At 34.5% G+C, this 13877-nt stretch overlaps 1 protein-coding gene across 3 annotated transcripts in view; it reads left to right on the top strand.

Annotated features, from left to right (window-relative positions):
* EML5 (EMAP like 5) overlaps positions 1–13877 on the top strand; it is a 101476-nt gene that overhangs the window by 30035 nt on the left and 57564 nt on the right. For all 3 annotated transcript variants that reach the window (XM_088167452.1, XM_088167451.1, XM_088167450.1), the window contains exons 6-13: positions 3762–3897; positions 5246–5447; positions 6534–6671; positions 7376–7632; positions 9564–9776; positions 10687–10854; positions 12146–12252; positions 12632–12750. In XM_088167452.1, coding sequence (XP_088023578.1) covers positions 3762–3897; positions 5246–5447; positions 6534–6671; positions 7376–7632; positions 9564–9776; positions 10687–10854; positions 12146–12252; positions 12632–12750 — 1340 coding nt within the window. The remainder of the gene's footprint in view (positions 1–3761; positions 3898–5245; positions 5448–6533; positions 6672–7375; positions 7633–9563; positions 9777–10686; positions 10855–12145; positions 12253–12631; positions 12751–13877) is intronic.

Genomic DNA, 13877 nt, shown 5'->3' with positions numbered 1-13877 from the left:
TGCTTAGACTAGTCATTGGTTTCAAAGGTAACTGTCCACTTCTTTTAGCCAATGAGAGGTGTATAGACAACTACTTTAAATTTTTATATAGCGTGCACATTTTTAAACTGTTTTCTGAATGATTTGATAGACAGGAACATCACATTTCACATTAGTGTCTCTCCAGTGTAAACTCACTGACACCTGAATGTTTTCAATCCATTTCCTTACTGTGCAGTCTGTATTGGGAGAGACAATGTCCGAGAGCACGTGCCCAACATTGTGTTGCTTTACATGCTTTACATTTCTGTGTGTCTGGGGGTAAGAAGGAGGCCCTGGAGTTGTTTTTGTGTTGGTACAGTGTCTCTGTTCTCCATGTTGCTCAGCAGTAATCAACTACTTCTGAAGTTTCCATATGATCTTCCAAGCTTGGTCCTAGTTGTGGCTAGCTGCAGTCATTATGTGTTTTAGGAATTGCATAGTCAGAGTTAGAGTGGTGGATTTTATACAAACAGCTGCATTTAGATAAACTGACACTTGACTTTTGTCCACTGGGGGCAAGATAGGTCCAGCAGCAGTAGAAAACCATAAACTGCTTCAGTGTTAGAAGCTTCTTGGATTCAAGTAGTGGCTAAGTCATGCAGGAGGGATCATCTTTGTTAAATTCTTTTTGTAGTTTTCCACCTTTCAACTGTAATTTCTGGCAGATCTGGGCATTTATTTTTTTATTTGCTCTCATTCATCTATTTCTTTTCAAATTTGAGGGAACACAGATGTGATACCAGCTGGTTATGTTGGAAAAACAGGAAATACTCAGCATTCTGAGAAAATGTTGATCAATTTGAGATATTATTTCCAGAATTTCCGTGTTCGTTAGGAAGCACAATGAAGAATTTGTAAAAGAAGAATGCAGTCTGTATGCCAAGCTTCATAAATTTTAAGATGGAAGTCTTTGATTTACACCTTTTATTTCCATTCAGAAGCAGAGTCTGTGGGTCACATTCAGTTTGATCTAACAAAGTCAGTGCAATTGTTTGCCTCTCATTGCTGCTAGAGGGCTTTTAACCATCAAGAATCAAATTATGTTAATGACAATTTCAGGCTGAAGAATTAAAGAAGCATGAAGACTCCAAAGTTGATTTGCATTTACAATCTTGTCAGTTTTTAAAATGAAGGATTTAGTGGAGGATTTACTGGCCAAGCTATCCCACTAAAGAATCTGTCTTTTCCCCTTTAAGAGTGAGCCTAACAATTATTTGAAATGTAGCAAAGCTCAGCTTTTTCCACAGTCCCCATTAATGAGAGACATTTTCATAGTTTTCACCTCATTCTCTTATTCCAGTGGCACAAAGACTGAAATGAGTGTCCTATTGCATTTCAAGAGATTGAGCAAGCACATCTGCCAAATCTCCTTGACAACCAGTATGTCCTTTTCAGGATAAGGATATTCTGTGGAATGGAAAACAGATTAATGCTGGATCCACTTGATCTTATCTTCAGAGCATTCCACCAGCTCCCACATCGCCAAATGTCTGATTATTTTTTAATACTGACTAATTAAATAATGGATTTTGGAAAGAGTTAATTAGAGAAAAGAAAATAATTCTATTATCAAGGTTGCATTCCAAAAAGAGCTTTAAAAGACTTAAACTTGGACAGAATTCAGCATATGCCACAAAATGAGCTGAAATTTCCTAGACTTTTATTTATTCCATGGCACCTAGAATCATAAAATCACTAAGGTTGAAAAAAGCCTCCAAGATTAGAGTGCAACTGTTGATCAGCACTGCTGTGTTCACCAATAAACCTTACCCACAAGTGCCACATCCACCTGTTTTTGAGCACTTTTAGGGATTATCCCTCCAAGACTTCCCTGGGCAGCCTGTTCCAATACCTGGCAACCTTTTTGGTAAAAAACATTTTACTAGTGTCCTATTTAAATCTTCTCTGGTGTAACTTGAGCCCATTTCCTCTCATCCTGTCACTTGTTACCTGGCAGAAGAGACCGAGCCCTCCCTGGCTACAGCCTCCTTTCAGGCAGTTGTAGAGGGTGATAAGGTCATCCCTGAGCCTCCTTTTCTCCAGGCTAAACAACCCCAGCTTCCTCAGCTGCTCCTCATAAGATTTCTCACAATTTTAAAGGTTAATGCAGTAAAACAGACAGATACACATGGAGAAAAACAAATACAGTTTGTGCTGTATTTTCAAAAACCTTTAGGCTACTAAAGAAACAGAGGATTTCCAAGATGTTAGAGATAATGAGATTTAGCCTTCTAGTCTGCTTATGACTTAAAAATTCCACTACATTTCTGTTTAGACATGTACTGTTTCTGAACTTGTGTCTTGTCATAAAAGTCTCTTTCTTGAGAATGGACATGACATGCCAAAAAAATTGAGTTCTGTCACCTAGTCTTTCAGTTTTGATTGTCATTTGACATTCTAGTAGGCTTCTTTTCTTTTGAAAGCTGAGAGGTTTCTTTTTTCTTGACATGAAAAATTATATCCTGGTTACCTGATGTTAGAGAAGCAAACACAATCCATATTTCATTATGAGTAGTCCATTATGATATTTTTCTTAGTTGTAATTTAAGAAGAAAAAGCGTATTGGTAGGAGATAATAGCCAAGAGTACCTCAGAATTCTCACAAATCCCATTGTATCCCAATTTATTCTGTGAGTGTATAGCATTTTTTCCCCCCAAAGCCAGTTTCTCCTTTGCAAATTGCTTTCATCTTTGCAGTTAATGTGCTTCATTACTATAAAATCTAGACCCTAGCTAAAGAACTCTTGGAACCTTACCTTTACTTCTTTACAAAACTGAAATTTCAGACCAATGTTATAGAAGATACATGTATATTATTGGCTGTTCTACTTTCTTTTGGACAGAAGTTAGGGACAGATTTTCTCTTTCATTGTTTCTAATGCTCTCGTTTCCTTTTGTCATAGATGAATATTACATACTTTAAATATAGAGCAGTTTTTTACCTTCTCGTAGGCTTATCAGCTATAGTTGCCCTTTCAGTGGCTTTGCTTACTGAAATATTATTATACTCAAATAAATTTAGTGTGAAATATGTTATTTCTGAACATAAGGCTAATGAGTTGTGTAGGTAATGAAAAACACCCAATAGTGTATATGCCATTTATATATGTATCATGTTAAATTGAATACAGTGGGTATGTGGCTATCATATCTTTATTTTAATACTATAGATATCATCCTTGCCTCTTTGTTATCCTGAAGAAAACATGTATCAAATGAGTTGAAAAAAATGGGTTAGTTATTGTTTCCTGATATTTGCCTTTAAAATAAGAATTTATATTAATTTTTCAATGGTGTAGCATGATCATTATTTTTCTTAAGTTTTATTTCTAAACTTGAATTTTAAATCAATCTTCCTTGGTTTAAAAAATAAAAAAAATCCCCGATGTTTTTTCTGTTGTTTTATAGCAGCTGAGTACTAGCAACAAAGGCCCTAAAGCAAGCCTAACAGAGATTATGGGAAATCTTCATGCTGACATTTATTAGAGTTGGAGCAGGTCCTAGGGCAAGAGGATATGAAACTAAACTCTTTCTAGGGATAAGAAGCAGCATCACTGTGATGATGATCATCAGAAGCAAGGCATTCTTGCAGCAATTGACTTACTGTTTATCACTTGTTAATTCTGCTTGTTTTGAATTTGTTTCCACTTCTGACTTGCTCGTATTTGAAGCTTGTCTTACTTGCATACTGGTTTTCTCTAATGTGTTTGTTGTTAAAAATAACTTTGCTCTCTCTTTAGGCAGGAATTTTCAGCATGAATGCATGTGAAGAGGGGTTTGCCACTGGTGGCAGGGATGGTTGTGTCCGCTTGTGGGACTTAAATTTTAAACCAATTACTGTGATTGATCTCAGGGAAACAGACCAGGGATATAAAGGTAAAGAGAAGTTTGTCACTTTCAATATACCAGTAAGATAGGAAATCTATCAGTGTTTTGAACATGAAAAGACTTTAAAACTCAAAATGTTGATTTATGTATGTTACTATGAGCTATTTGCTGAAAATAGAATAGATCATGCCCACTAGTATGAAGGTCACAGTTACTTTCACAAACAGTACATATGATGAGGATGTAGACACGGATTTAATTTTTTATGTGCATTGTTTCTAGACCACAGCAGCAGTTCTTAACAAGAAACAGTAATGCTTTAAGAGAGCTTGAGGCAGTGAGATCTTCGGTGTAAAACAATGGAGTACAACAATTTTATTTGCTAGTTATCCAAATTTTCATTAAAACGATTGGGATGTTATCTACAGTTTTGTGGAACTTAGAACACTGCTTAATTATAACTATGACTTCAGTTACAGTTCACATCATGCTAAAATTTTACATAGAGTGTTTCACATATTGTTGCTGTGATGATTTGGGATAAGAATACAAACTTGTACTGAAGCACTAATGTCACAGTATTTCTTTTGTTACCATTTGGTTTTCTTCACCCCCAGTCACGTTTTTTATTTTCTAATATCTTGCCAAGAATTAGAAAATGTGCTAGAATGTCTGATAGCAATGAGATACTCGGTCAATACATGAATGAATACAAGTGAAGTCTTTGTGTGGTGTAATTGACATGGCCTTCCCACCAAGATTGTGAAGTATTGCAACAAGATGCAATATATTTAATTTTAAATATACCCTGAAGTAGAGTGGCTCTGTTTTAAATCTAAATTTACTCAGCTGCTGCTTCCCAGTTCTGATGCATGTAACTGAAAGCTGTTTAATTCCCTGTTTCATTCTTTCAGACTTGTTCTCCACTCCAGTTTGTCTCCTTTACTTCTGATGTAACAGACCCTTACCATAAACTTTTGCCTTGTCAAAAGCCCATGACAGAGCAAGCAGATTTTAAAAATATGTTATCTTGAATAAAAAGGAGTTTCCTGATTCTTTTCCCTACACTCTTTTTTTCTTATATACTTCTGAGGATTGCCTTTATGATCTGTCTTCTTGGTAATTTTCTTAATTGCATTTTCTACTACTCCACTGTCTTGCCTCTTGGTATACTCTATATATCCTCCAAGTAGTCATGAAATAGTTTATGTTCCAAGTGCAAGTATGCCACTATCTCTGAAATAGATAGAAAGAGTAAAAGAAGTAAATTCAGAAATAAGAGAAGGGATATAGATACTTCTTAACATTTTCTTGCTTTTATGCCTTGTCTTTTGCTACTTTGCCTTTGTTTTACAAGTTCTGAGGATGTATCTCTCAGTAACAATCTCTTCTACAGGTCTCTCTGTAAGAAGTGTTTGCTGGAGAGGAGACCATATACTCGTTGGGACACAAGATAGTGAAATTTTTGAAATTGTGGTGCATGAGCGTAATAAGCCTTTCCTGATAATGCAGGGGCACTGTGAAGGAGAGCTGTGGGCTTTGGCTGTCCATCCTACCAAACCCCTGGCCATGACTGGAAGTGATGATCGATCAGTCAGGTTAAATCTTGTTTCTTCGTTAAACTGCACACAGTTTTATACAATCAACTCATTTTGTAGGGAACCTAATTGAAATGTGGACATTTAAAAGTAGGTAAAATGTGGCATTGATGTACTTCTACAGTGAAGTTATGCAGGAAATTGGTGCTCTCCAGTAATAAAATACAGTGGAATTATATATTTCCCAAAACCCTCCATATATGAAATTTGAAAACATTTCATTTAGGCTAACATTTAGCACTCAGAGACAAATATCCTTTAAGTATTTCCTTTTCAGGAGTTATGTTAAGCATGCACAGCTTGAGATGAAAAAAACTGTGATAAAAACTTTCACATTTTACTCTTACCATATTTATTTTCCAAATGCTGCAAATTAACTTTTAACGTATGAATTTCATCAAACCTGTTCTATGCATTGTAAGCACAATATAAATGCTGAGAAAGCCCACCAGATTACTCCCTCTTACATGTTCGTCTATATTTGGTTAAAACCATCTTTTCTTTCTTGTAAGTTAAATGTATTGGCATTTTTCTTAAATATCTTAAGTGTAACACAGTTAAGCAAATCAATAATTCAGTTATTAATATTGAAATATTTCTCTCAAATTCCAGATATGATTGTAAATAACAGATATAATCTACCTTGTTATAAAAATTTGCATATTTTAATATTATTAGTTATAAGGAGTTATCAATAATGACTCTTTATTAGGAAAAGTTGTTTATACTGATCAGTCTTTAATTGTTATTTTATGTTTTTGGGTGAAATGGTTAGAAAAATAGTGGAATTTTTGCAGGAGTGGCCTAAAAGTATGTATTGTCATATGCTATAATTTTTTATATTTAGAAAATCAAAATTACTCTGTCCCCACATTTTCTCGTTTGAGATATTCTGGCCCTTTAAAATATAAGAATATTTCTTTCTGTATGCAAAATTCACACTTTTGTCTTAAATTTTCGTTGCGGAAAATAATTTTAAAATAGGGATACTTCCATGTTCAGCATCGTGCAGAAATTGAGGGCTTCATGTTATCTATGACAAAGCTGCACACCCTCTTGACATTTGAAATAATGACTTTGTTTTAGAATCTGGAGTTTAATAGACCACGCTCTGATTGCCCGGTGCAACATGGAGGAGCCGATCCGCTGTGCTGCGGTTAGTACTGACGGAATCCACCTTGCCCTTGGAATGAAGGATGGCTCTTTCACTGTGCTTCGAGTCAGGTATGTTACAAAGCTTAAAAAGAGATGTGTTATTCATATTTGGATACTCTTGTGGCCATGCATGTTGTTACTTACATTTTTGTTTTAAATTGCAGAGGGTTCTCAGATTTTTTAAATGTGTGCTACATGTGTTCATGTTGTTCTGTAACAACCCATTTGGAAAAGTATATTGGTGTATTTACAGAGAGTGGCAGTGTTCTAGGAAATGTTTTATTTTAGGTTTTAGATCTATGAATTACCCTTGTATTACTAAGAAATAATTTTTCATTACTTCCTGAATTGTTTTCATGTGTTGGAATTCTGCTGTCAGCACATCATGCATACAAAACCTGTCTTGTGCTGCTGTGATCCCACAGTTCTAAAGGGAAAATGAGATTCACATCTCATGTCAGTGAAGTTTCCTTCCTTGGGTGAATAAAGATCTCATAATCTACCTGATGAAATTTTCTTGTGGGCCCAGTTTGAACAGTTCCTTTTGTTCACTGTCCCTCATCCCAGTGAAGTGCATTCTTGTGTCACTCTTTCCATCTTTTTTTTCTCCATGAAGCACTAACCAACTCTAAAACCAGCAGTGTTACGTTTGCACATGGGATAGTTAAGTTCAATATATTAATTTCACAATCTTGTTTGTGCTTTTTAGATGGGAGCTACTAAGTGTGGTGAGGCTCTTCTCTACTTATGACATGCTTTCTTTCATACTACAGAGATATGACTGAGGTTGTTCATATCAAAGACAGGAAAGAAGCTATTCATGAACTCAAATATTCTCCAGATGGGAATTTCCTAGCTGTTGGTTCCAATGACAGCTCTGTGGATATATATGGAGTTGTTCAGAGATACAAGAAGGTTGGGGAATGTATTGGATCCTTAAGCTTCATCACACATATGGACTGGTCTTCAGACAGTAAATACTTACAGACCAATGATGGCAATGGAAAGAGACTTTTTTACAGAATGCCAGGTAAGATTCTGACTTGTCTTCATGTTGTTACTATAACAGAATAGCAGTTTTGTAAAAAAAAGCCAAACATAAATCCTGGTTTAAAGCATTTTGTAAGTTTTTTGTAAGTTCATAAGAGCATTTGAATTTGAATAAGTACAGCAGCAAAGTTATCTTAAGTTATCCTTAAATGTTTACTCTTCTTTCCAATGCATCTTTTTATACTAAAGATGCTGCCTTATAATTTGTTTTTTTCTCAAAAATAATTTTTTTCCCACTTTTTAAAGAAGAATTAAAATGCAGCATTTAAATTTAATTTTACAATAGTTTAATAGGTTTGTTCTTATGGAGCTTGGATATTAAATGAACTATCATTTGATTGTACTGAATGGTTTTTAAAATGCGTGGAATAATCAGTATGTTGCAATTCAGAAGAGGAATTTGGTTTTCTAGAACTATGCAGCAGACTGAGGAATTCAACTTAAAAGAGCTTTTACAGTGAGGAACTTATTTTGTGACAACCCCATTATTGCAAGTGTTTTCAAGACAATTTTCCTGAAAACTTGACTGAAGTGTCCCATAGTCTTGAAATAATTTCTATCTGGGTAGTTCCCTCTGTAGAGGACATATGCACATATTACTATCTAAAAGCTTGAAATTTTAGTAGTCTGTGTTAGAATACACCAATGGAAGTATTTATCACAAGGCTTGACTTCTGTCTATTGCATACACTCTTTATATAATATTCTGTATTCTTCCCACTCATCTTTGTAGTATTTATATTTGTAGTAATTGTGTATTATCACCACTTTTTATATTGTCCCTTTATTCTTAATGCAAGATTTATGCTTTGCACTGTACCTTATTCACAGATCCTTGGAGCTTTTTATGACTCTCTGATGAAGCATCTAATTCATTCTATGCACAACTTTGATTCTGTGCACTGAATGCAACAGAAGATATGTAAGAAATGATAGTGAGAATTTAATTAGACAGTAACAAATAGACACAGGAGAAACAATTTTAAGTTATATAGACAGCTTTCAACCTGGAGTTTCTTCATATGTTAGAATGTGGGATTGTGTAACCTTGTTTATGAAAAAAGGTTTATCAAAGTCAGTGGAGTTAGGGGAATCTCCCAAATATTTCAAAATAATGATCAAATTGTGTAACACTTGAAATTGAAATTGAATTAAGGAACTTACAGTTGCCTGGCACAAGACCTGCAGGACTTAGTTATGGGTGTAAGCAGTGTTGTCAATCATTGTTTACATGGATTAGTGATGGAACGGCTGAGAAGGGAATTGTTGTCCTGCTCACCTTCTGCAGGTGTGTGTTCAGTCTGACTCACAGCTTTCACCTTTGCCTGCACTGTCCTTGCATTGCTGCAGCCCTTGGCTTCTGGCCTTTCCAGAAGGCACAGCACTGATTTAATGGGCCTCTGGTCTGACTCAGTTCCTCAGCTCTTACTTTGTGGGATTGGATCAATCTCATTGCAGACAGAGCTGGTGTGAAATAATGTTAAAAAGATCTAAGCACAAAATTGGTGGCTTTAGTAATTTGCAGTGGCTATATATGAATTCTTCAGTTCTTGCTTTAAGTAGTCCAAGTTTCTACAATCATTCAGCAACAGAATTTTTTAATGAACTTTATCTTTGAATGACTACATGTATTTTTGATAAACATATAAAAAATAACACAGCCTCATGCAGATACCAAGAAATAATAAATACTACAAAGTATCAAACCTATAATCCTCTGTTAAATAGTCTTGAGAAGTCTTCTCACTGATACTGTTGGTCATAATAGGGAATACTAGATCAGGACAGTTTCAGAAGTCAGTTTTTAATTCTGTTGCACTTGGATTCGATTTTTAGAGAATTTTTAAAATGTTACATTCTTTAAAATTGCATAAGTGAATATTGAAAAACGGCTCTTTATTTTTTGCTTAGGTGGAAAAGAAGTAACAAACAAGGAGGAATTGAAAGGCATTCAGTGGGCATCATGGACTTGTGTTTCTGGCCTTGAAGTTAATGGAATCTGGCCCAAATATTCAGATATAAATGATATAAATTCTGTGGATGCAAATTTTATCGGCCAAGTTATGGTTACAGCTGATGATTATGGAATAGTAAAGCTCTTTCGATACCCATGTCTAAGAAAAGGTAGTGCCTTTTAAATTCAATTATATGCATGTTTTAAAATTGTGACTATTCAAGAAAAATGTATTAGAAAACTGGAAAATGAAATGGTTTTTAATACCACTTTTTTCAAGAGAGCTTAAAAAATGGGGGAATATAAGTCTTTAAAAACAACATCCTAAACATTTCTTTAAGTATATAAAGCTTGAAGAAATATGCTAAGACCTATCCATGCAGTTGTAGCCAGCATTAAACATGAAAGGTTTGTAGAATGATGTTCTTCAAACAGCTCTGAAAAATAAGAAGCTTTTCTGGTATATAAAGATTACTTCTAATGGAGTGCTGTTAGGAACATCATTTTTGTATCTCATCCAATGATTGTGTTGTAGTTATGTAGCCATGAAAATGTTAGCTGAATGTAGCTGGACTACTACTAACAGTTCTACTGCTAAACGTGGGGGGAGATGAATTGCTGGAAGTGCTCAGCACTGAGATTGTACATTGGGAACCTGTGCTACAAGCATGGATATGGGGTGTTTTAACACACCTAAATATACATGATTTAAATATCTGTATTTTTTCAAAGTAGAAGTAATAATTGTCAAAATCTTAGTTTGTAAAAAGTAAAGTAAAATTAATACAGTGAAATTTTAAAAATCTCTGGTAGACCTCTTACAGCACTATCATATGTCTTCTGTTCTTGTGTTTAACTTGATTATTATGTTTTGGAACATAAACTTAAAATGTATCTTATACAGGCATTAAAATCTGTGAAAACTACAAAAAGTTGTTGCTATTGATTAAAATACCAGTCATAATTAGAATATCTTTATTAAACACTACTTTTTCTATGGGTTCCTTAATTTGATTTTCTGAGGTGCGTCTGGAACAGTTATCTCACAAATATCGAGAGAGATTTTTATTCTTGTTCTAGGAGCAAAGTTTAAGAAGTATCTTGGCCATTCTGCTCACGTGACAAACGTCAGATGGTCCCACGACCACCAGTGGGTGGTTTCCATTGGGGGAGCTGATCATTCTGTCTTTCAGTGGAAGTTTGTCCCCGATCGCAAGCTGAAGGACACTCTTCATATAGCACCCCAAGGTAAGGAACTGACTTTAAAAAACACCAGTAAAAGGGTTGGAAGGCAGGGAGCTAAAAGAGAGGTAAAATTCTCTGGTGCCAGTATTGAAATAAATAGTCAAAATTGTCAGTCTGCACAATTGCAACAGCTGGTGTTATTTAAACTTTGATGGAGCTGTCTAATACTTGACAGAACCCTATAGTCCTGGTTTGGCATTAATTGACCTTTGGTGAAGATGAAAAAAATCTGTGCACTGGCATTTGGCCAGTGGTCAAACTATCCCACCTGTGTGTTTAGGCTAGCAAGGCTATGAAAAACCCTTCACTGCTGTGCTTCCTTTGTAAGGAAAATTTTTAAAGTTCAAATTGTAGATACAAATTTCTGAATTCTGTATATATCACCCTTTACTAAATTGACAACTGGATGCTCAGGTGTCACTGGAAAAATACAGTTTTATACTAATTTGTTTAAAATTTTGAAGCATTTAGATGATAATTTAAGTATTATAACTGATTTTTTCTTTTTAAGCAGAATATAGATGTTTAATATTTGGGAAAAAATGAAGATCATGTTTTCACTAGTGACTAATTAAACAATTATTCTCATGAGCTTCCTAAAATCAAAACAGTTAAATGAGTGCCTCCCTTGGAAATTCCTAAAGGAATTTAGAGGCTCCTTTGGGGAAATGAGAATAGAGTTACAATAAAGCAGGCTGTTTCACCATTTAATTGCTCAGATCAGATGAATATGTATCAGTGTGGATCCAGCAAACAGGTAAATAAATACAGATGCAATGCTGAACCTGTCAGTGACAAATGCAGAAGGAAACAATAATAGGCTCTTCCTACATGTCAAACTTTACATGACTGCCCTTTTTCTCTGCAGTCACAAAAAATTTTGCCTCCTTCTTCCCATCTGTGATTTTTTCCCTCCCTCCTAACCTACTTGAAGAATTTCTACTTGCATCAGTGGCTCGCTTTAACATAAGTTTCTCTTTGGACCCTTTGTTAATTTTGTTCAAGTCTTAGTTTCTGATTTATACTTATTATTTCATTTTCTTCTTTTTTCCTGTCCTCCTAACATTAAAGCTGATGAAATAATTTTAGCTAATAAAAACTAACTCACTCCAAACCCCAAAATGATCATATTTATGGCTTATTTCTTATGTAGCTGCAGAATTGTTCCTTTCAATTATTAGCAGTTTATGTTGTAGTTAAGATTATCAAATAAAAAACTTTAAGTAGGTAGTTGAAACTTTCTGGCTTGTGATTTAGGTTGCTTAATTTTTTATTTCTGTTTTTTTCGTGACAGAGAGTCTGGTTGATTCTAATAGTGATGAATCAGATTCAGATCAGTCTGATGTTCCAGAGCTGGACTCTGAAATTGAACAAGAGACACAGATCACCTATCGTCGACAGGTAAAGATTTTAGTTTTAATGGCAGTTGGAAGGTTTAAGTTGGCCATTTATGAAGATTGTTGAAATCTCAAAGCATGGGAGATTGCACAGGAACTGACCAAAACCTTTAGAAATTTTGTTACCTGATGCATTCAAAAGATCAAGGTTATTAAAATATAGTAATTAATACTTACAAGTAAGATATTAATTAATATTAACAGAGAGAAAAAATACTACATGTAGTCCTAGAATGCAATTTAAACCAAGTTGCACTAAACAGTCACCAGCTACAGGTATTGGAGTCAGAATAACTTTTTCATGAGTGATAACAGCAGCTGAATTCTCAGAAACATAGTTTTCTGGTGAGCCTTTTAATTTTTAAGTATGCTTTTTCTTAAAGGTTTACAAAGAAGATCTACCTCAACTTAAAGAGCAATGCAAAGAAAAAAGAAAAAGTGCAGCTTCTAAGAGGCGTGAGCGAGCTCCAGGGAACAGTATAAGACTACATTTTGTTCACGGGTATGCAAACTAAGATTCATTAAAATATGCAAGCAGACTGATTTTGTAGCCTGGTGTTTATGATTTAATAATCTAATTAAAGACTTTTATGTCTGTTGCTTTATGATTTGCTGTTTTTATTCATATCTGTAGAAATAAATTTGCACTAAATAAATAGAAAGCTTTGACGCCAGAATACTAATTCTACACATGAATTCTGATGTGAATTTACACTCAAGCTTTAGCTGGTACTTATTGCTTGAATACAGGTGACTAAATAAAGTATTCAGTAATCTCACCCATATTTTTCAGTATCTGGAAAGCAATAGTTCTCTTTGATGCATGATTTTGACAGCTAGAACAGAAACTTTTTTAATTGCAGATGATTAGGTTCTGGACAAAGTGGTGTTTCTGGCAGTGATTTGTTAATTTAAAAAAACCCAAAAACTATTTGTACCTAATCTGAAGCAACTTACATGTTCCTCTCTTAGTTTAGGAATTAAAAGTAATTCTTAATAGGTCTTGAAAATTTGTTAACAATGAGTTTATTCTCTTTTTGGTGGTAATTTGAGTAGAAGAATGAGTTTTGGATGCATCCTTGAAATCTTACGATTTCATCATTAGTATTAGTATTAGTAGTTTCCCATAATTCTTCATAAGTGAAGAATTTTTGTCAGAAAAAAAGATGTGGTGTATTAAAGCAAACTGGTACTAGATATTACTACACTAGAATAATGATCAGAAATATAAATTCTCTTGATATAAAACAAAACCAAAGCCTTTATTCAAGTAAGACGTTGCAGGTCATTTTCCTTTCAAAAGATACCTCTTTGCAGAAATACAGCATCTTTTCAGGGAGAAGGTACTCATACTATCTGTCTTTATAATGGCACTTAATTAATTCTAGTAGGGCTCCACATGGAATGCTTAATAAAATAATTGGCTAAGAGTTGTCAATATTCAAATCAGCAATTTTGTCTGCAGAAGACATGTAGTCTGAGTAGTAGCTTTGGAAATAATGACAACTGGGAAGCTTGGTACAGAGTTGGGGTTTTTTATTTCTCCTTTTGGTGCTCTAGAATTCTCAGCTGAAGATTTTTATATCTATATAAAAAATGCCTTAAGGTGGGTAGCTGCTGTATGTAGTC

The sequence above is a fragment of the Sturnus vulgaris genome, chromosome 6 (genome assembly GCF_052056855.1).
Source record: "Sturnus vulgaris isolate bStuVul1 chromosome 6, bStuVul1.hap1, whole genome shotgun sequence".
In the NCBI taxonomy this organism is placed as follows: Eukaryota; Metazoa; Chordata; class Aves; order Passeriformes; family Sturnidae; genus Sturnus; species Sturnus vulgaris.
Note: the sequence above shows the minus strand (reverse complement) of the source record. Positions and strands in the feature narration are given on the sequence as shown.